The sequence below is a fragment of the Mus pahari genome, chromosome 12, assembly GCF_900095145.1.
Source record: "Mus pahari chromosome 12, PAHARI_EIJ_v1.1, whole genome shotgun sequence".
NCBI lineage: Eukaryota > Metazoa > Chordata > Mammalia > Rodentia > Muridae > Mus > Mus pahari.
Window position 1 is genome coordinate 52,816,200 of NC_034601.1, and position 24,461 is coordinate 52,840,660.

General features: G+C 42.1%; 1 protein-coding gene across 2 annotated transcripts in view; it reads right to left on the bottom strand.

The window, feature by feature from the left end:
* Nucleotides 1-24,461, bottom strand: part of Crybg3 (crystallin beta-gamma domain containing 3) — a 100,303-nt gene that overhangs the window by 30,825 nt on the left and 45,017 nt on the right. For both annotated transcript variants that reach the window (XM_029544216.1, XM_029544217.1), the window contains 11 exons: nt 24,222-24,266; nt 23,863-23,978; nt 21,942-22,089; nt 17,036-17,172; nt 16,183-16,297; nt 15,036-15,071; nt 12,737-12,870; nt 9,708-9,834; nt 1,843-1,985; nt 1,606-1,732; nt 712-744 (listed from right to left, as the gene is read on the bottom strand). In XM_029544216.1, the coding sequence (XP_029400076.1) occupies nt 712-744; nt 1,606-1,732; nt 1,843-1,985; nt 9,708-9,834; nt 12,737-12,870; nt 15,036-15,071; nt 16,183-16,297; nt 17,036-17,172; nt 21,942-22,089; nt 23,863-23,978; nt 24,222-24,266 (1,161 nt within the window). The remainder of the gene's footprint in view (nt 1-711; nt 745-1,605; nt 1,733-1,842; nt 1,986-9,707; nt 9,835-12,736; nt 12,871-15,035; nt 15,072-16,182; nt 16,298-17,035; nt 17,173-21,941; nt 22,090-23,862; nt 23,979-24,221; nt 24,267-24,461) is intronic.

Sequence of the window (24,461 nt, forward strand, 5' to 3'; positions counted from 1 at the left end):
GAGGAGGAGGAGGAGGAGGAGAAGGAGGAGGAGGAGGGGAGGAGAGGAGAGGAGAGAGAAGGGGAGGAGGAGGGGGAGGGAGAGGGAGAGGGAGATGGGAAAGTGAGTGGGTTTAAGAGCTTTAAAAAATGATACAAGTATCAGGAATGATACAAGTATCAGGAAGTGTACAGTGCAATGAAAGGCTCAGTGGGTAAAGGTGCTTGTGGCCAATCCTGATGGCCTGAGTTTGAAACACCAGAACCCACGTGGCAGGAGTGAACCTTCTCCCACAAGTCAGCCGCAGACCTCCCCACATAAGCACCATGGCAGGAGAGCACACCCCTCCCCAGAAAAGAAATAATATAGTAATTCTCAGCCTGTGTCCATAATAAGCACCGCAGGCCAGCCCCTCTGGGAACGGCGGTGCTCAGCAAGATGGCAACAGGACAGAACAGGAAATTACAAAGACAGAGGGCACAGGTTCCAAGGGCCCCACGGTGGGCAGAGCAACGGCTCTGTCAGGAGGAAAGGAAGGACACTGTGACACATCCAGCCAGTCCAACTAACAAAACCCGACACTCCTCACCCCACTGTCACCGAGAACATGGGGAACTTGCTTTGTGACAAAAACACAAAACTAATCTCAGGGAAAGAGGAAATTTTGAGAAAGTCTACGTGCTTTTGGTAAAAACTCCAAAAATGATAAACTAATAATATTTTGAAACATACCAAGTGTGTAGGCTCATTTATCCCGAGTGGTTCCTGAAAGACATATTAAAATATTTTTAAGAATTGGCATCACATCATCTTAGCTGACTTCAGAGTATTGTGAAAATACACTTTGAAAAAGATTTTCATGGTCTCATCCACTTCCTGAATTCCCTCACCTGCCTCTGACCCCTTCTGCCCCAAATAGCCTATGGAAATTCCTTGGAATGATTTTAGTATCCGGGACTAGTTTATTTTGAGTGCTACTATGGCAAGGAGCAAAGAGTCCTGGGTACACTGTAGAAAGGGCATCAAATTTCTGACGCTAAGGCGCAGGGATCCAGGCCACCTCTACAGTGCTTCTCACTACCACACGGCCACAGTATCTGATGCTTCGGTATTCTTCGCAGGATGGGCTGCTCCTTCAGCCTAGAGAATTCCCGTCGGTACGGAGGGTATTCTTTCCTTGGGGAAGGTCTTGACCTCAAGAGACAGAGGGCCCTCCCCCATCTCTTCCAGCATGACTTCACACTTCCTGCTGACCACACTACAACTGCCTACGCAAGAGTCACCAGGGTCATACTCATCTTGGATCTCCAGAGAGTGACTCAGCAACAGCTGATTCATCAGGAGCACTAAGCAATGCTGAATGAACGAACGGATGAAAGACCCTTGCCCAAGGGTCAACTGAGACCACTGGAAAACTAAGACGCATACCTTATGACTTATAACTAACAAAAGCACAGTAATGATGGAGTAGCAACAAAAATAATCTTATGGCTGGGGGTCACCACCACATGCGGCACTGTATTCAAGGGCTGCAGTGCTAGAAAGGTTAAGAACCACTGTTGTATAATATGGTCAACTGTATCCTTCCTTCGCTTCGGGCATCCGCCTGCCCCATGCTTCACTTACCAGTTGGATTGGTCGGATTGACAAGATTGTGTTACTTGATCCTCCCCAATCAAAAAAGCATTTATAATTTCCTTTCTCTAAAATGTACTGATCTCCACAGAAGAACTTCTGGTGGTAGGCAACCCACCTAGGAGGGAGAGAAGAGCAGAGTGTAGAATTGAGCCACTAACAGCTTTGAGCGGCCCCTTCCCCGCGCCCTCCCAGGCTCCCCAGACTCTCCTGGCAGGGGCTACATACACTCCACTGTTCACGTGAATGGATCTTGTCTCACTGCCAAAGCCGATTTCTTCTAAGTCAGAAATTTCCTGATTCTTAATGTTAATAAACTTCCCACTTTCTAGGTCAGATTCAAACAGTGTGATCGAAGATTCTATAAAATTCTAAAAAGGAGGGAAAGAGGTCTGTTTAAGGAAGCATACGCCAACCCAGTCCCACACGCGGTCAGGAAAACGTTCAGGCTGATGACTCCAGGAAGAATTTTAAATGGCATGAAATACGATGTTGTTATAATCTCTATTCCTATATAGTTTAGAGGAAAACATTAAGCCTGGATTTGCTCTAATCTGAAAATAATACATGTCAAATAAAAGGAAATTAGCCAACAGTTTTAGGTAAACTGACAGGATTTGATGTATCATGTATATCACTAATTAGAGGAAATACTCAAACTCTCACTTGAGCAAAATCTACACAAAGCTAAGTGAAGATATAACACTGTGTGAGCAACAGGAGGCACTGCTTTATGAGCCTTAAATATAACTAAGCTTTAAAGATAAAATAAAATTAAATTAAATTAAAAATAAAAAAACAGCTACTTGTTCAAAAATCAAGATGAGGTCAGGAAAATTGCTTTTAAAGTTGATATATTTATGATCTTATAAAAAACTTTAAACATGGACACATAAGGAACTAAAGACATAGGCTGATCACATGAGCAACATTGAAATCAAACACATAAATTCCTAGTTTTATCAGGAAATTAAGGAACTTTAAAATGACTAGATGCAATTTTGTACCATAGTCCTCCAGGAAGAGACTTGAATAATATATAATGAAACATACTTATCAAAATTTAAAAAAAAAAATTGGAAAAAAAAAGAAAAAACATTGAATGAATTTTTCCATTACTGTCTATCCAATGGTAAATACTCTTGATTTTTATACATAGATATATATTTATATATAATCTATGCATAATTTCCTTATGAACATCTTTATGCATCTGTATAATGTGATATTTGTTGGTTAAATTCCTGTCCTCTCCTTTCTATAATGACTAACTGCTTGCGGTGGATGGATACACAGGCGGACCGGAATTCACTGTCAGCCCTACACTAGCCCTGTGACTTCTGCCCCATTTCCTCAGGTGAGGAGGACAGGCTGTTGCATGACGCAGTGCCCCTGCTGTCCCACACTCGCCTGGGGAAGGAGTGGAGTGGAGGTCACACAGCTAGCGGGGAGCATGGAAAAGAAAGCACAGTCCTACCCACCCTCGCAGCCATGGACATAGGCAGCGCTAACTGGACTTAAAGGGCTTTCAAAGTTTTTATTTGAAAAAGGCATGAACACGAGGCTTGGGGTGCATGACCGGGATATGAGGGCAGCTGGAAGTAGCTAAGCTCCCCTTTCATCATATACACGTATACAGTAACAGAGGAATAAAAAAAAGCTGGGCACAGAGAAGCACACCTGTAGTCCCAGGCTGTTCCCTAGGGCTCTCTGGCCAAATCAGTGCCATCCAGGTTCAGTGGGAGACCCTGGCTTCAACAATCAAGTGGAAAGCTTAAACGGAAGGTACGTGTTGACCGTCAACCTCTGGCCTATATACACAGGACCACACACAAACCAACATACACATACAGGAACCCATCCACTTACATTCTCACAAATGTCATCCTATTAGCTCACTGTAAGTAAAGAAAATGCTGTCAATTTCTCTATACCCCACAATACTAAACTTCTTACCTTCTTAATTTATAAAAGTAGGATCTATATACATACAAGACTTGCGGGTGAACACTGTTATGGACAAGTCAAATACAGTTCAACACAGAAGGACAACGTATCTAGTCAGTAGGGAAAATGTTCATTAATCATTTTGCACTGGACAACTTGTCAAAGTTTCTTACTTTGTAGCCCAGGCTGGCCTGGAACTCAGAGATCTGCCTGCCTCTCTGCCTTCTCAGTGCTGGAATTAAAGGTAGGTGACATCATCAACAGTGACCAGCCAAACCAGGCCCAGCCTCAATGGAAAGGCTGGGGGACAGCACTCAGTTAGTGACCTTCCCCATTTCTCACAAAGCAAACTCCCGTTCCTCTGACCCCAGGGTACCTGCTGTTTACTCCCTGCTGGGATCTCAGGGCTGACAAGCATGGGTGAGATGTGCCTTGGATCACTGCACTTCACCGGAGAAGGTCATAGAAAGATACTGGCCTTTGCTCCTGTGTCGTTCAAAACACTCGTGTTGAGTAAGGACTTGCACAGCAGCAAGGAGTGTAAGCTGAGGGACGCTCTGGAGCCTCGCTGGGCCACATGTGACAGCTCGGCTTGGAGCTAAGGAGAGGAGGGGCCTCCTGTCACAGGAATCACACTACAGAATGCAAACGCTGAGAGCACCCAGGATCAGGGAAATACACCCCCACACCCGGAGATCTCTACATTGCCCCCCAGTTGGGGATATAGTTCATGAGTAGCATAATTGCAAAACATGAATGAGGCCTTGGGTTGGCCTCCTCAGTACTGGGAGTGGGAAGACATGGAAACAAAACATCTAAGTGCCTTATTCCAGAGACAAGTGGGAAAGACACTTGCAGCCATGTCTGGAGTCTGCCTACGAATTCTAGGTAGCTTCATTCCTGATTTAAGTCACTGAGTATTCCACGGGCAAGGGTAGGTTTTCAGCTCAAGGAAGATGAACAGGTAGAATGACATTTGTCTTAGTCAGGGTTTTACTGCTGTGAACAGACACCATGACCAAGGCACCTCTTATAAGGACTACATTCAATCGGGGCTGGCTTAAAGGATCAGAGGTCCAGTCCACTCTCATCAAGGCAGGAGAATTGGCAGCATCCAGGCAGGCATGGTGCAGGCGGAGCTGAGAGGTCTACATCTTCATCTGAGGGTTGCTGCTATAAGGAGACTCACTTCCAGGCAGCTAGGATGAAGGTATTAAACCCCACGCCCACAGTGACACACCTACTCCTTACAAGGCCACACCTCCTAATAGTGCCACTCCCTGGGCCACGCATATGCAAACCATCACAATTTTAAAGGCTATACTCTAGTTTATATTTTTTTAAGCACTTCAATTATTTAATTTAGTACAGCCGTAAGTATAGCCCACCCTGTGAGGGAAAAAAAAAAAAAAAAAACCTGAGAGCTGCTTTAAGCCCAAAGACGAATCACAAGGCTCAGCATTTTGACGACTTTTAACTTCCGTACATGCTCTTGGCTCATCCAGCCAGTGAGCTCTTATGCTGCACCCCTGGGTGGGCACTGTGATCTAGGTGCCTATAAAGACCTGGTGCATCTATTAATTTAAAGGCAAGAGTGGTGTGCAACACCACCTGGGTTCAGAGGTCAGAAGATGGACGCTAGGTATAGCAAACAGCAAAAGTAAATCTAGACAGTAAAATCGAGTATAAAACTGAAGGAAAGCGTGCACACGGAGCAAATGTGATTGAGGAGGAGGAGACATAAAGACTCCTTGACGCTGAGGCTGAACCCTACCCCATTCCCTGCAGTGTCCCACGTTCTTCAAAAGCGACCAGCATCTGAGTATCGGAGTGACTCACTTGGAGCTGGGGAACCCATTTCTCATCCTCTTCCAAGCACTGAAATGGCCCAGCTCCCATTCTCCCCAAGGGACACAGCCACTATTTGACCTTAGTACATCTAGAGTGTTCTACATACTGCGGCCAGGATACCTGAACTAACACGATGGTGACACAGCTTTCCTGCCTGTTCACATGGGGGTTTCACAGGACGTTAACTGAGACTGTGCATGCCATGGTTCCCCTTTCCCAGGTCACAACATTCCAGACTGTGGGATAAAGGTTTGTCATATGACTTTCACTGGGTTTTTTTGTTTTTTGTATTTTTGTTTTTTTCCCAAGACAGGGTTTCTCTGTAGCCCTGGCTGTCCTGGAACTCACTTTGTAGACCAGGCTGGCCTCGAACTCGGAAATCCGCCTGCCTCTGCCTCCCAAGGGCTGGGATTAAAGGCGTGAGCCACCACCGCCAGGCTTGAGCTTCACTGATAACTCAGCAAGGCTGCCAGGGTCACAATCGCTCCTTCCCCATTTATGTGCCTGGCCGAGGAATATTCAAAAGGAACTCGAACACTATGTCTAAATCATTATATATAAATATATATATATATTACATATATGTGTGTGTGTCTGTGTGTGTAAATATGTATGTATGTATATATATATATATATATATATATATATATATATATATATATATAAAATATATGGACTCTTTATATGTATGTGTGTGTATTTACTGCTAGCTATCCAATCACTAAATGGCCCAGTTCCCATCCTTCCCAAGGGACATATCAGAGTGTTCCATGTACTGCATTCATCCAGGATATCTGAACCGACACTGCATATCATAGCTTTCCTCCTGTAAAACCACACACCTAATAAGCCTTCAATGGAATGAGATCCAGCTTTCTGTTGTGAAGGTGCTCTTTAATGTACTTTTGGAACCGTGGAAATTGGTAACATGACATGTGTACTACGCTAGACATACCTGCTCCTCAACCATCCTAACCCCTAACATGCCCAGTGGGCATGCAGGGCCCTTTGTCAAGGTTAGCGCAAGTCTCTATTAAAGCCATAAATTAATACTTGACGAACACTAAAATTATCATGAGGATTATAACTTCTTCCTAAAATCTAATTTATAGACAAAGCAGAGAAGAACTTTCATCCACAGAGCATCTTGGTTTATTTAGTACAAAAACTACCTCATCATTTTCACACATGCTCTAAACGTTTGTGTACAGCACAAATTAATGTGTTTACTCATGCCACCTTTTCTACCATACCTTACTATAAACTCTTGACTACATCAAATAATTTAGCAGTACTTGCTGTAATATCTTAAGGGTCAGAGGATATCTTAATTTCCTCCTTCCACCATGTGCGTCCGGGGGATTGAACTCAGGTCATCGGATCATCAGACTTGGCATCAACAGTTTTTGCCCAAGGAGCCATCATCATAACTCATCCTATAATGCTTTAGTGTAGGGGAAGGCTTTCCCAACTCAGAGATGTAGCAGGATTTCCTGGCTTCTACCCACTAGATGTCAGCAGACCCACATCCCCTGAAATGGCAAGCTGAAAAGTCTCCAGACTATTGCAACATTGGTAAGAGCGCCCCCAGCTTACACCTCAACTTCACCCACTGGCACGGGCCAGTCTCTTGGTATCTAACAACACCTTTGCTTTCTTTTCATGGCAAGCCTTCTGTCCACCGTGAAAACTTTCCACTTGGGTAACCCTGAGTTACGGGAACCTCAGCTGAGACATCTTTCCTATGCAGTCTTTCATATTCCAAGTAGGAAGAACCAACCAACTGACCACTTTGGGGATACAGTCACAGTCCAACAACACAGGGCATCTATCTGTGTGCTATCCTCCCCACCAGAATGCCTGCCCTGGATGTTGGGAGGGCATCTTACAATAGATCTAATAAAGAAGGTGCTCAAAAACCAATGACTGCCACAAATTGAGACCCACCCCATGGACAAGTATCTCCCCCAACCCCCCCCAACACACATCAAGTTGCTACACAGTATCTACATCCTCTCCACTGAGGCCAAACAAAGCAGCCCATTTAGGGGCAAGGAGTTCACAGGCAGACAGGCAATGGGGCTCAGGGACAGCCCCCGCTCCAGTTGTTGGAGGACCCACATGAAGACCAAGCTGCTCATCTGCTGCATATGTTGGGGGGGGGGCTGTTTCCAGCCTGCACTCACTCTTTGGTTGGTTATTTATTGGACTCTGGGAGCCCCCAAGGGTCCAGGTTAGTTGGTCTTCCTGTGGAATCCCTGTACTCTTCAGGTCCCTCAGTCCCCCCAACTCTTCTATAAGACTCCCCGGGCTCCATCTAAAGTTTAGGGTGTGTCTCTGCATCTCTTTCCATTGGCTATTGGATGAAACCTCTCAGAGGACAATTATGCTAGGTTCCTTTCTGCAAGCATAGCAGAGTAGCATTAGTAGTGTCAGGCTGAGAAGCACCTAAAGAAATGTTTGTAGTCCTTAGTCATCAGGGAAATGCAAACCAAAACAAGTCTGAGATATCTATCATTGTATAGCTAAAGATCAAAAACTCAAAAGACAGCACATGCTGTCAAGGTTGTGGAGCAAGGGGGAACACTCCTCCATCGCTGGTGGGAGTGAAAACTTGCCTAACCACTCTGGAAATCAATTTGGCATTTTCTCAGAAAATTGGGAATAGATTCTACTGCAAGACCTAGCTATACCATTCCTGGGCATATACCGAAAAGATGCTCCACTATCCCACAAGGATACCTGCTCCACCTGTAGCCTTATTCGTAATAGCCAGAAACTGGAAACAACTGAGATGTCCTTCAACTGAAGAATGGATAAAGAAAATATGGTTCATTTACATAATGGAATACTACTCAGCCACTAAAAAACAAGGACATCATGAATTTTGCAGGCAAATGGATGGAATTAGAAAATATTATCCTGAGTGAGGTAACCCAGACCCAAAAGGGCATGTGAATGGTATGTGCTCACTTATAAGTGGACATTAGCCATAAAGTACAAGATAATCATGTTATATTAAACAGATCCAAAGAATCCAAATAACAAGAAGGACCCAAGGGTGAATGGTCTCAGAAGGGGACACAAAATAGATATTGAAGGTCAATGGAAGGAAGGAACTGGGGGGGGAGAGGAAATGGGGAGGGAAGTGGTGTGTGGGGGGAGCTCATATGTAGGGAGAGCCTGGAGAGAGAAGGGAGATCAGCAGTGGGGGGACAATCTCTAGAACATGCCAGAGACTTGGGATGGGAGAGGCCCCAGAGGGTCTATGAGCATGACTTTAGCTAAGACTTGTAGCAGTGGGGGATGTGAACCTGAAGTGGCCACTTCCTGTAGCCAGGCAGGACTCCCAGTGGAGGGATAAGGACAACACCCACTCAGAAAACCTTAGACCCCAAATGTGTTCTGTCTACAAGACATGCAGGAACAAAGACAGAGCAGAGACTGAGGGGATGGTCAACCAATGACTGCCGCAAATTGAGACCAACCCCATGGACAAGAACCAATCCCTGACTATTAATGATAACATGTGTAATTTATGTGTGTTTATTGAGCATGGTGTTCTCTGCCTTTCCTGGATCTATTGGGTTTTGAAAACTTGGGGACATTCTCAGTAATTGCTGTTTTAAGTCTTACTTTTGNACTGTTCTTTCATTTTCTCTTAGAGTGTATTGAATATTCTGCATAAAAAAAGCATTGGACTCAATGTTCTTAATATTAGATTTTTTCCAGATTGTGATATATCTCTGTATATATGTCTAACGTTCACTTATGTTTCATATTTACCTTNTTCTTTGACAATTTCATATACATATGTAATGCATTGTACCCTCTCATTAACTTCCCTTGCACAACCCATGCTTGTTGAACCCTGAAGGGAAAATTTTCAAAATAAACTGTTAATTTATTCTTGAGAAAAAAAAGTAAAAAACCTAACTGTGGGATCGATGGATGAAAAATAAAAAGCAATCCAGGCATGGTGACACACGCTTGCAATCCCAGCACACAGGAAGCAGAGGCAGGAGGATTCCTAGGGATGCTAGGCTAGCCTGGTCTACAAAGTGGGTTCCAGACCAGCCAAGGCTACAATGTGAAATTCTGTCCCCCCAAAAAATAAAATAAGAAAGTAAAAAATAAGTACTCTATAATAATCACCCCAAGCAAGAAAAATAGGCAAAAGTCCTGGTCGGTTGGAGGCTGTCAGGTGCTGCGACCTCCAGCTCTACCAGAAATCATGTCCAGTTATCAAGAAAATATCAAACAGATCTGAATTAACGTGAAGGAAGCAAACTCACAGCTTGTAGGAATCGGAAAGACATGATGGGTCCACTTAAGGCCCCACAAGCGCTGCTGTCTTCAAAGTCCCCTTCTTCTAGTAGGAACTGCTGGCCTTTGAAATGTTCCTTCTCATAGGCAACCCACCTAGAAAGACAGGATACTCAGTTGAGTCATGGAGAAAACTAGTTAGGAGAGTGAAAGAGAAAAGCGTGATAAGGGACAAATCTGTTCACCTCGTAGTTTTAAAACAACCTTATTTGTTTCCCTGCACAAAGGTGGGTAAATGGTGTGCATATCAGGGATCAATGGCTTTTATTGTTTGGAAGCTTTTCCCAACAAAAGGTCGCTTGCAGAATCGCAGCAGAGCAAACTATGTTTGTGGCATGACTTGCACCCTATCTCACCATGGTAAGAGAAGGATTTGCCAAGCAGAAATAACGGAAAACGTGGCCAAAGAGAAAAGGTTCAAAACCACACCAAGATGCAAGGACATCTTTTTAATTACGCTTATTAAATCCTTCTGGAACCAAGGGAGGACTGCTGTGCTCATCATTTACTTAGGGTTTAAGCCAAAGGAGCTTTTCAACCCAGTTGCAGATAAAACACAACACCAGGAGGTTTTCCCAAGGAGGAACTGGGAAAGGCCACGAGACTGGACTAAACGTACATGGACTTAAACGTCTGTAAACAGTTATGGGTGAGAAACCTTCGTCCCAGCATCTTATCAGTGCTCATCGTGGAAACAGGAAGCATTACTGCAGAGTACTTGCCAGAGACACAGGTTTCCTGAGTTCTAGCCTACCAGTATCAGGAAGTCACCAATAAAGCGCTACCAGCACTACCAGCTCTTAGGCTCCTCTGTGAATCTTACCCCTTTATAAAGATCACACCCACGGGTGCCTAAAGCAGTGTGGGCACAGGTGACTCACCAAATGTGCTGCCTATAAAAAGTATAGCCATCACCTGAGTTGAGCAGTAAGGGTGGGACCTTCCAAATGGATACACTGTAACTTCACAGTTAGGGAAGTTGATTCAGAAACTTGAAAAACATGAAGCCCAAGAAGGCTGCCTGTTACACGTTCTTCATTCTTCTGAAGCAGTGAATTAAAAACAAAACAAAACAAACAAACAAACACCAGAACTCTTTCACCACAGCACAAAGCTGTACCTTGTCGGCCACCCTTCCCTTCTCTTTGCCTTCTTTTCTACCGTGTATACAACGCTATGGAGTGGAATGCCACAGGAAGTGGAGTGAGCCTATGAATATACTGGCAAGTTTTAATGAGTTTAAAAAACGTAGGGTAAATTTCACAGAAACTTAGGGCAGTCTAAGCTGGCTTTCATATTAAGGAAGTTGTCTGAAGCTTGTTTTGAGCTATATTTGACTGAGAAAAAGAATGAACAGTACAAAGGCCTTAATCCTAAAAGATGGTATCTATTTCATAATGACCATAAAGAAATTATAGATCACCAGTTTTGCCACACTCAGATTCCTCAAAATGAAAAAGGGATGAAGGGCCATATAGTAGCATCCACATATAAAGTCAACCAGCCAAAAATCCATGAGAGAGGTGGGCGACATGATAAGCCAAGTCGTTTATCTTCCAAGTGGGAACACTGTGTTTTTCTTCTTGACTGTCACACAAAACTGTGAGTGTGCTCTCTATCAGAGGCCATTCATTCGAAACTGTGAGTGTGTATTTTTTATTATCGGCCACTCATATAAAACTGTGCGCGTACATTCTTTATCAGAGGCTGTTCATATGAAACTGTGAGTGTGTCTTCTCTATCACTGGCTATTCTTTCACAGGCCACTTTTTTAAAAGCCATTTTAGAAAATAACAATATTCATCACACCAAATTTTAACAGGTAATTGTTTCTAAGGCAGAACACTAGTTTTAAATCCATCTAGTTTCACACGGGAAAACATTTAGGTCACAGGGAGGGAAAAAAGGAAAAAAAAAGTCTATAGCAAGGTTTTAACAATATGCACATGTTCACAAGCCAGAGAACATAACAAACAAACCAACAGAATAAAAACGTGTCTGCCCAAACGGTGTATGTCTGTTTAACACAGAGCATATTTTAAATTCAGGGGTAAGTAATTAAATGATCACTGGAATTCTAGACCAAGTATCAATATGGCCTGCATATCTACAATAGTTTTCTTCTATTCTCTTTTGGCTGATATGACAGTCATCCGTTTGTATCACAAGGCACAAATAAAGAACTGCAGTAGGTGACTATAGACAGGTCATACACACCTCTGAATGTTTTAAAAGTACCATTCGCTACTGGGGCATAAACGAGTTGTACAATGTTACATTGATACTTGACATTAAAAAGGACCACATCCAAAATAACCACTCTTTTTTGGGTGGATGCCAGCACTGACTTCTCAACAGCAAGTCAGCTTTGAGCGACATCTCTCCGTGCTGTTTTTAACCCCTACAGAACACAAATACCAAAATAAGCACTAGCCTGCACACCAGCTTTCTAGGGCTTTCGTTGTGGTAATGCTGGTTGAAGCTGCGGTCATAGCAACACCCCTGTGTTTGGAAGGTTTCGTCAAAAGTGGTTCCAAGACAAGGGACCACAACTGTCAACACGTGTGACTCTGGGACCACAGGTCTCTCCCTCTACTCCTTTAATGAGGTAACTTATCACCAAGGCCCTTAGAACATAAGTTAGTCAGCAACAATAGACCAACAGAAGAGCAGATTAAAGAAAAACGGACCTCACCCATGTTCATAATCTATAGAAAATGGAAAAGAAAGAAAAGAAATTGACCTTGCAATTCTTCTATAGTTTTTGAGGAAAGCTAGGTATTACATTTTTGCATTACATACACAATATAGTTTCTATTTCAAGTCTTTAAAACCAGTAAGTGGGTTGTCGCTACTAAGTTATACATGTTATTTCCTACATCACAGAAGGGAGGTAGACTGTAAGGTTAAGGTTGGAGATCTCGTCTTGTTTGGCACATTTTTTGAGCTGTCTTTACAAGTAGACCAATAAATCATGTACCGAAAACATGACACTCACACTCCGCCAATGACACGAATCGATCCGATGCCATGGAAGTCCTTATCGCTTTTTAAGAACTTAGGGACAGAATCTATATGTTCACTAAACTCTTTGGTATGTCCGCAGAAGTGAGGTTTCTCATAAAGGATAACCTGAAAAACACAAAACTGTTATTTAATGTGCTCACATTATAGCATGGAAACATTTTGAATTACATAAATGGCATTAGAGACAAAACATGAATAGGGGAGCAATGTGTGCCTTTTAAACTACTGTTACCACTTAAAATAGTATTTGGTGTTCATAAAGAATACAATTCTCAGGGCCTACTGCTAACTTTCATGCATCTCCCATATTAAAGTGCCTGGCTGGGATTACATTTTTTCTCGTCACTCAAATGTTAGGACCACTATGTAGGCTCAATTGTCTTATAGATGATTCCGGAATCTTCTTTGCATCAACTGTGCATTGTGAATTCACTGTAGATTTGCCTTGTGTCCCATAAGGTGTAAAAACATATGGAGCTTCCAGTACATAAAATTAAATTACCTACTGAGTTCACAAAACCAAATATTCCTCCTTGTAACACTGGCTGCTTTTTATAGTTGTTGAGATTTGCTCAAGAGGAAGAGGTGTGAGGTGTTAAACTTAAGTGCAATCCTCTCTGGCACTGGGAAATGACAGGAAACTCAAGTGTTCTGCTAACTGGACGCTGAGTTCTATCAGAAAGTGTTATTATGAGTGGAGGGGGTACAGATGGACAGATGGACAGCAGTAGAGAACTGTCACCACACAGTGCTCTCTTTACTAGTTTGCTCATTTTACTTTGCAAGTGACCTCTGCCCTAAATACACAGCTGTGATAACAGGGTCAATCTGTCCACACTCCATCTGTAGTCCTCGCTGTGGCCAGCGAAATAATTCGTATATAACTAAACCCTGAGATACTGGTAAGTAAGTCCCTAGGTTTAAATGCATAAAACTAAATAAAAATTATAACTTGTTCCTAAAACATTTGTAACATTATAGATAACAATCTTGATGCTTCTACATACTAGATTTTCACTAAAAAGTAATTTTTATTATGTTATATATACATAAAATAGTATATATTTTATATATAACAAAGTTAAAAAATACACACACACACAAAATGAAGCTTTATTCATGCTTAGGACTTGCTGTGTGTGATGATATTCAAGCTAAGTAAAAAGCAATATTTCTTCAGGAATAAGCTCTCACGACATCATCAATGTTAATTACTTTCTAACTGATAAGCTGTGATTACTTATGAAAATCAATCTGCTTATATATGGCAGACTGCAAATGCCCTAGGACAGACATCTCAGCTGCTCACACATGAAGCTATGATTTGCCCTGCTTGGAAGCCGCTGCAGGAGTCATGTGGGCAGTGTCACAGGTGACTCTACATTTGTTAGTCAGATCAGCAGTTCACGACATTTGCTGCATTTTTAATCACCTGAGAAACTTTGAACATTTTTGATCTCTTTCAAAAATCAAAAGAGTATACTGAGAATAGAGACGAGGCTGGAGTATTTTTAAAATTCAGATGATTCCAGCATGCAAGCAAGGTGATAAAAGATGCATTCAGACATTCGAGTTTTAAAAGACTCCCTCCGTGTGATTGAGAAATTTGCAGAAAAGTGTTTAAATTGTGATGTGGAGCAAAGAGAAGGACGGGAGGCCCTGGCGGCATCTTGCTTTGGGGAAAGGGATGAGGGGTGTCTCTCTCCACATGTACCTCTGGCTAGAGAGGCTACCTCCTACCTCTGAAGGCTGTCTGCATCTTGACCTCCGAGCTGACTTTCTTCCCATCTCTCCTCACACACATTTCATAGCTCTGCTTCCTTCTCTGTAACGTGCCTGATCCCGTCTCCCCGGCCACCCACCTTTCATTGCCTCTATGCCTGACCACCCACCCCTTTCAGGTACTCATACGACACACTGACACACATCCAGCAGGGGCTAGCTCTGCCTCCTTCCAAGCACCAGCCTCAAATCGGGCTGAGCTCCATTGGATTCACTTGGGTACCAACTTCAATCTCAGAATCTCCATCACCAAACAAATCAAACCTGTCACCTTCCTACACATTTGGCGGGCACTGGGTGGGTCTGTGGGAGGTGACCATGCAGACCTCCATCTCTGTACATTGTCTTCACTCCCCTTTCCACAGCGTGGGCCCTCAGAAAACTAGTCGCTTCCAGCTACTGCCGCCTCCACTTGTTAGGCTAGAACGTAGCACTGTATCGATGCTTAAAAGGTTAGCGGTCAGTCTTCTGAGCCAGTCAAGACTTACCTTTAAGTTCATGGGCATTTCCACTTTCAGTCCACCCTAAAGTTAACAAGACATTTAAAGACGATGTGAATATATAAAAAGGGAGAAAGTAACAAAGTCATGTGTAAGTTACAAAAATCTCATCAGTTAGGACATGTAAATTATGCAGCAGTCAAAACTTAACTATGGTAAATTCAAAGCCCTACAGTAGTTCAAACCACATCAGACTGATCCACACTGGTACAGATGGGGCAAGAGACTTTTTTAAAAAAAAAAAAATGATTTCAAATCACACAAAAGCAATTAAAGATTTAACAGCAGCTGTCGAGTATCCCAAACTGAAGAAGAGACCGGCTAATGGCTTCAGAAGTTACACTCGGTAGAGCAGATTCCTCTGCCCATATCCAACACATCTCCTAGGTTTCCAATGTGCTTAGCTTTTCTAAATTAGGGCACGGCCCCATCTCCATAATTCTACCTCCCAGTTCTGCCAACACAGCTGATCATACCTAATGTCCTTGTAACATCAAGACTCTATACTACATGTAGTGACATCATTCCCATGAAAAGTCCTAACTCTGCAATGTTAGTGTCCAAAGTGCTATTGTGCATTGGGAGATTTCTTATAATGTCTGCATTTGTCCTTATTTCTGTTTTTCAAGGCACAGAACCAACTATGTTCTACCACATAGCCTGCACTTAATTGAACAGTTTGTGCCTCAAAAAAACAAAAAAACAAACAAACAAAAAAAAAGTTTGCCACAGAGATGTTGTAGGCACTCATTTAATCTTTAAGAAGGTAAACACTGAAAGAGTAACCAATTTATTATTAATGCTGAGTTTCTTATTCATTTCAAACTGGAAGTGACAATCTACTACAACTAATTTTCTAATGAGCATCAACAAGACAGACTCCAGACTTTATTAAATATTTAAAATTTCAGACAACAGTACTTATCAAAAAAACTGTATGCCTTGTGACAGGCTCGCCACAGTTCAAAGTAAATGCAAACATTCTGTGTAATATGAACAGGCATGCGATATGCAATGGGGCAGTTCAGTGGTGCATGCATTCCTGGGGCTGAGGGCTATCAGCAATGGCCAGGGCTGCTTGGTCTGCACACGTGGGTGATGGGGAGGAGGAAGGCCTCTAGTTGAATCTGCTTACCATTTGAAGAGGATGCAGGGATTTCATCTCGGCTGCAGAAATCTCAAAGAGCCCCTGGTCTTCCTCCAGAATTGTAGCTTGCCCCTTAAAATTAATATCTGGGTAGGCCAGCCAACTGGACAAGGTACAAATGGTTGGTTAAAGTATGACAATAATAGTTTAGCTAGGTCCTCTTAAGAGGGAAAAGGACGATCAAGAAATTCCATGATAGAATTACACTAGTAAAATACACCAAAGTAATTAGTCTACTCGAGGAGGTGGGCTAGCCTGTTTAAAGTATTTATGTTCATATACTCTACCTTCTATGTGGTTTCTGAGTATTGTGTATTAATTTCTGCCTAAGCATTTTCTAAGACCTAAGACCTGGGGCACCTATAACACAGGCAGACCATAACTTAAAAGTGTCTGCTTGCCAACTCGCACCCTAGGACCAATCACTCATCACTAGGTAAGTGACACTTATCCTTTTCCTCTGGGAAGACAGACCTAGAATACAGAGCACTGACGATAACAGATAACAACGTAAGCTAGAAACCGCTCAGGCCCTAAAGTTTTGGTTACAGACATGTTTTTCTCAATCCCCAAATGTGTTAGATAAAAAGACAATGTGATCTATCTATCTATCAGCAGGCTGTGCCTGCTCCTGGAAGTCATACATCAAAGCCTTAATTGGATCCGAAGAAAGATGGAATCTGTTATAAGCCAGGAAGTCGTCTTTCTTGGGTACCCAGAAGCATAAACAACACTAACTAACTAAAACTTCAGAACACATATGTCATCTATTGAAACATGAGGCCAAAAAGTTAACTTTGGTGGCCATTAATCATTATAATATAGAAAGACTGACACATACACTCCTGAATTCACAGTGAAGGACGTAGACTTGGGGATGTTCAGCTCTTCCAGATTGGGGACGGATCGGTGTATGTAGACGGGGCCGCACCCAGGGTCAGTCTTGGGGCACAGCTCTATCACTGGAATGCTGCAATCCTGGAGGAGAAAAATCGCCTTTAAAGTCATCAAGAGACACAGGGCTGGTGTTGTAAACACCCAGGACACACGGTTACAATGATTTCATTGTGTAGTGGGATTTCTCCATGAGAACAACGTAGGGTGGAACGGGTGATACTTAAGCATGGGTTTTAAACACAGTTTTTCTCAACAATAGAAACATTTCAAGAAGAGTTACTGTCTCTCTTTTAATGTCTTTTTTTTTTTCTTTTCTGCTTCATTTTTAAAATACTTCTCCCCTTAAAAATGGCTCACTTACTAAAGGGGTGGAGTGCCCAAGGTCAGCAAGTCTTCCTTCTCAGAAGCATAACAAAGCCTAAAGGGAGGAAGGGACTTTAAAAGGGGGGGGGGCTGATCTCCTGGGGGACATAAAAAATAAATACTGGAGAGGCCCTGGCCCTGCAGTGGGTTTATCTAATTTACATCAACAAAGGAGGAGGAACTGGAGGTGAGGGAAAAGGAAATGGGTTTTCCTTCTTTCAGGACTCTTTTTTTTTTCAGTGCAAGTTGGCTTATAACTTATGCCAGTATTTGACTCTACCCTGGCCATTAAAAATGAGACAAGCACCATCAGCATGCCCTAGCAAAATGTCCTTTAAAGTGACATTTGCCTAGCTCTTTTGAACCTAATTGAACTGCTGCTGCAAACTGCAACCTTAACCCTAACTCACAAGCGGGTGTCAGGCGGGAAATGCCTTTAAACACCCCACCTTCTGAGAATGCTCCTCCCCCCCCCACACACACCCAGCACACCCAGGATCCCTGCACACCAGAGTGCTTTTCCTTTTTGCTTTTCTACAGTACCAGGACCCACAGACACTTCCCAGAGTTCTGCAGTCACACCCTGGCCCCTCTGTTTATCTCTACCCACCTCGGATCTCTGGAAGTTTTATACATGGTGTTCATGACGCATATAAATAGATAACCCTCCTTATAAAGAAAAACCCCTTATAATACCTAATATTCTCTTGAATGATAGTGAAAAGATTGTCCTTTCTTAAGGAATTAGAATCACAATGATTTCTCTCCATTCCAAAATGACAGGTAACATTCTGTCTAGACACACAACCCTGGGTACTCAAGTGCTTAATCCTACAACTCAAATTTGGTAACTAATTCTCACCTCTAATGCTTGAAATCCATTCGAAGGCATTTTAATAAAATGAGCACATGTGATAGTCATGAGAGACATCACTAACTACAGACTGAATAACTTCCTTTGGGGGGGGGGTGCTATTCCACACACAGAGTTCTCAATCATTGTCATCAATAAATGAAGACATTAACTAGAATATGCTATTCTAGGGAATTAGGTGCCAAACAGATTATAATAGTCAAAATGTGTTATCACAGTTGTCTTCCGGAAATGGTGCAATTTAGGTAAAGAAAAGGATCCACACCATAAACAGACTATTTATAGTGCCAACAGACCATGTCTGTGTGACATATAAACTGTGATGTTTGCCTTAAAATATAGTTCTAAAAGCAATTGAAATGTCTCCTTTTCAGAAATAAGTTCTAAGTCTCAGTAAACTAAAGCAACACAAGTTATCCGGCCTTNAAAAAAAAAAAAAAAAAAAAAAGTCGACTTCCTTCTGAAGTTTCACTTCACAATTAGGCAGAAATGCCCAGAACAGTCACCTGTCAATCTTCAGTGGTCCTTTGTGCACAGTGCTGCTAATGCTACTTCAAACGCTGCTGTATTAATGTTACCCCGGGGAGCTGAGGTACAGTAGTAGAATACATAACTAAAAGTCTCACACAAACAAGTTTCCTCTGCATTGTGTTACACAAACAATGTCTGGGTGGTGTACTCTAAAAGGGAAAAAGCTAACAGGCATTCGGGCCTACAGTAACGCGGAAGGAGGTAAGGAGGCGGCAAGGCAGCCAAAGCATAATGCCTGCTTCAAGAGAAAAACAAAAAAACGAAAACAAAAACCAAGAAAACAAAATGAGAAGCCTTTCGTCCTCAGATACCACAAGCCCAGTTTTCACTCAAGTCCGTTGAAAGAGATTTCACTAAGCTGTCTCTGGGGAGGATAGTCACAGAAATAGCATCTTTTCAAGACTTGTATAATTACTGACAGGCAAAGGCAGCCAAACTCTTAGCAACTAGAGGATCCTTTATGGTAACCTAGCAACAATAAACAGCTGACTCAGAAGTGGGCAGACTCCGGCCCACACTTTCCTACTAACACCGCCTTTTACTCATGACGATTATTAATATGCTTAAGTCAAGATCATAGGGGAGGAAAGTAAGAATGAACCATAGTTAACTAAAAGAGTAGGACAAGAGTATAACCGATTTCTCTGCATGTTACACAAGATGCCTTTAGTCTCATCTAGCAATGCTCCCTGTTCATGGCTCACTAGTGACAGCATTAACTTAAGTGATTTCTAGTCATTATGACAGGACCATAACTACCTTTAAGAGCAATGTACAATGCCCAGGAAACAAGGGCATTTACAATGCTGGCTCTGCTTTCAGAAAAGCCTGCCCTGGAGTCACTGCACTGTCCCCAGCCCCCATCCCCCAAGCCCTGATCATCATCACTGGCTGCAAGTGTGAGCCTTAAATAGAATGTGTGCCAGCTGAACCTGAAGGGCCCTGCCGCTGTTCAGAATCAAACGAAGACATCATTGAATCAGAGCCTTAAGTTCAGAGGAGAGCAACTGAAACCAAGATGATGAAGCAAGATAACCTTGGATTAGGCAAGCCGGGGCAGGGCAGGAGCTGCCTGGAGAAAGGAGCTATCCTTAGGCAGAATTCCACCACAGCCGGAGAGCAGAGTCCTGTGCCTGGTTCTCACTTTCTAAAATATCCTTGCAGTTTCTGTTAGAGGTTTAGTAGTTTGATTTTCCTCCCACACTGAATGTTGGTCAGTTTGTTGAGGACACGGGATCAAACACGCTACAACCAGAAAAGAATGACTCCACGAACAAACAGTGGAAGATGAGGAGAAACGTGAGCAGAACTCGTTTTTTTTCCCCCTCATAATATTATTCTAAGCAAAAGGCAGATGTGCAAATATGCATTTAGACTTCCATGCTCAGCAGATTAAATGTTTGCTTGTGCTCTTGTTTGATCCAGTGGAGTTGTAGGAATGGCCAGTTGCCAAATCTAGCTCACTCTCCTCCCACGAGGGTTGGCACGGTGCCAAGGAAGGCTCAAAAACCACAAGCTACGCAAATCCCGAAAGGTTGTACCTACAAATTAATAATTCATTTGAGGAAATTTTTACCAAGTTAGATAATTAAATGACCACTTACATGGGCTTTGCAGACACAATCACAGATAGTTCCAACTATGGAAGAAGGCACAGTCCCCTCTGCCATGGTGATCTTTGTGCAGAGCCATGGACCCACTAATGCTCCTGCCCTGTTTGACCAAAGAGGCTTCACCAAGACTCACTAGTCTACCATACCGTCTAATCACTGGTTATCCATTTAAGATTCTAGTTCAGACACCACCTGACTCAGGTGAGGGGCAGATTCCCTAGGTACCAGGGGTCCCCAGAGTGTACTTCCCAACTCAAATTCTTCCCCAGACTCCAAGGAACCTGAAATAAAGACCCAAAGCCTTCAATACTTCTGTTCCCACTGCCCATGGCAGTCACCAGGCCCATAAGCAGTCACAGGTACCAGCTAGATATAAATCTGCTTGTAGTTCTGATTAGTATAGAATACATGTAGACACATGCTTATCATAACTTGAATTCATTTCTGTGTGCTAAGTTTAATTTTTCTCTCTGGCTACCAAAAACTTACTAATATGGATCAAATAATAAATAATTTCTCCAAAGCTGGTCACTTTTTAAATTTTTTTTCAGAACTTCATACCTGAGCACTGAATATACATCACTCCTGACTCCTGTGGTCCCCAACCTCCAAAATTTACAACCTCAAGTTTTAAATTATTGTTTTACATGCATACATACATACACACACACACACACACACACACACACACACACACACACCTCTCCCATATCTACGATCACCACATTAGTAACTGCACTGTAACATATCTTACATCATTTCCTAAAGGAAATCTCAAGGACATAGAAAACAGACCCTGTTCTAATCTAAGGTCTGCCCTAATCATTAATCTAAGCCACCACTTAGGCTCTCATAAAATGTCTCCAGGTTGGACGACCTCTCTCCTCTTCAATAATACTTCCTAACAGAAAATTAAACTGCAATACCTTTACCTTCTCTCCCAATTCAGTCGTCCCTACTATCTCCCAACACACTCACATAGATACATACCTACCCCCCAACCCCAACCCCCCACACATACATGCAACAGTCACACAAAATAACAGGATTTAAGTTAGCAGAAGATAGGGTTGAAACAACTACCTTTTAAAGATTCTGATAGTGGCTATACCCAGCATTAGATCTATGTCAGACACATATTCTTTTTAAGTTAGCATTTTAAATTATTAACTTTTTTCATGTATACTGTTTTTTATTAGATATTTTCTTCATTTACATTTCAAATGCTATCCCCTTTCCTAGTTTCCTCTCCGAAAGTCCCCTATACCCTCCCCCCACCCTGAATTATTAACTTTTTAAAGTTTAATTTTAAGTCATCTTAAACAACTGATATGTAGAAGTGTAAATATGAAGGTTACTAAATTAGCACAAATATTAGCAAGTATTTTGTAACCCTGTCAGGCCACAGAGCAACTTCACTACTCTACAAAACATAAATAAAAATAGTGGAAAACGAGCAGCCTTCTTACCTTTAAGACACGCTTGATAGAGCCCAGGACAAAGTTTCTTTCTGGGTGCTTCCTGTTCTGAAGAAGCCAGTCCCGGTTTAACACTCTTTCCCCTTCTTCCAGCACACACTTCTGACCTTGAAAATGGGGCTTCTCATACAGAATCCAGCTAAGCAAACGGAAGCACAAGGATCTGGTGAGTCTCTTAGAAATGCTACTGAGTAGGGCACAGGTCACCGGGGGCATCTCTTAAAGCTAGGGCTTCTCCCTCTATTTGCATATAGTGCTACTGTTTAAAAAATAATAGATATTTTACATTTTAAAATATCTGTAGAGGGTCCCCAATGGAGGAACTAGAGAAAGTACCCAAGTACCTGAAGGGGGCTGCAACCCTGTAGGTGGAACAACAACAGGAACTAACCAGTACCCCCTGGGTTTGTGTTTCTAGCTGCATATGTAGCAGAAGATGACCTAATCGGCCATCAGTGGGAATAGAGGCTCCTTGGTCTTCCAAACTCTATATGACCTAGCACAAGGCAAGGCCTGGGCCAAGTAGTGGGAGTAGGTGGGTAGGGGAACAGAGGTGGGGGGAGGGGTATGGGAAACTTTCGGGATAGCATTTGAAATGTAAATAAAGAAAATAATAATAATAAAAAAAAATAAAATATCTGTAGAAATTAGAAAGTAAAATACTGATATGGGGTGGGGGCGGGGGAACTGGAGACATGACTCAGTAGTTCAGAGCTTGTGGCTCTTGCAAAGGATCCGCCTTCAGTCCCCAGTACCCATATGATGGGTCACAATTATTAGTAATTCCAGTTTTGGGAAATGAAATCCTCTGACCTCCACAGGTGCCGGGCAAATCCATGGTGCACTTATAAACATGTAGGCAAAACACTCGTACACATAAAATAAAAACTATCATTATATAAACATTTTATACAAAATCTATTTGGTTATTTTATGTATGTGAGTACACTGCCACTGTCTTTAGACACACCAGAAGGGGGCATCAGACCCCATTACAGATGGTTGCGAGCCACCATGTGGTTGCTGGGAATTGAACTCCGGACGTCTGGGAGAGCAGTCAGTGCTCTTAACTGCTGAGCTCTCTCTCCTTTTCATATACATTTTAAAATACTACTTTGTAGCATGTGGTATACCTATATATATGGAAGGCAAAACAGTCATATACATAAAATGAAAAATATTAAATAAATTTTAAAATATTAAACATTGTAACACAGTATAGGCCTGGATATGTATTTATGTACACTTTATATTATGTTACATACACAAAGCATACATTTATATAAAAATAAATAAGGACTCCAAGTTACGTTTCCACCTTCATTTTTCTAACACTGGGTACTTTACAAAAGAATTTGTCTTCCATCATGAAGACAAGACTATATCACACTGTTTATAGCACACATACTGGCCTGGGCTAATCTAAACACTGGACACGAAAACTCTGGCTCCAGTATGTCCACGGAGCAGTGTCTATAATCACAAGGGAGGTTTCCCTCATTTTCAGACCATACTAGGAACTCCTCTGCTGTTGAGTGTGTCAGCTATGCAAACGACTCCACACGGCCTTCACATTCCATGGCTTCCCACAACTCTGAACTCATTTCTCAAAGCCACGTTTCATTCAACTTGACTTGCAAATCTCTCTTGATAATACTACAATTGTAAAAATAACCTTGACTGTATACATTAGGTCTTGCAAGTCACTGCAGGCATTAAGCACTTAAAGACAGCCTATATACTGTGTCATAGTTAATAAATAGATTATGTTATAAGACACTAACAGCATTTCAGATATCCTAGTACAATGAAGAAAGAGAATATGGCATTAATAAAAACTACAGGAGCACAAGTGTAAGACAACATGGGTAATTCTAAATAATAGGTTATAACATGTCAAGAAGGTTCTTACCAGCCCCTTACAACTTTTATCAGTGCCCCATTCGGGAAAGACCATGTTGTAGCATCAGGGATGTTACAGTAGACCTCTTGTTTATATTTACTTCCATGGAGATCATAAATTATCATCTGTAACATAAAGTAGGTGGGCATAATGACTAACTTTAATAATGCATAGAACAGTTCAAAATGTCATACAACATAAGACAATAAAATTCCCTGCATGAATAAGGCAAATATTTGAAGCAATTACTGCAGATAATACCCTCACTGTCCAAGTCAGTTAACAGTATTTGTCTTCAATCCCACAAGCCTCTAAGCAACCAGATTTTTCAGCATTTACAGTAACCCACAGGAAATCAATATGCTTACCTTTCCAGGCCTTGGATTACACTTCAGAGTTTGTTTGTCAACGTTCTGAAATAATAAAAGTGGAAGAACTAAGAGATAACTGGGTAAAAATAAATATACAGATATTTTGTGTGTGTGTGTGTGCATATGCATATACGTGTGTGGGTTGTATGTATGTGTTCACATTTTTCACAGTGATAAGCCCATTTGTCACACATTTTCTAGATAACCATGCCACATTCACATCCTTCTATAAACTAA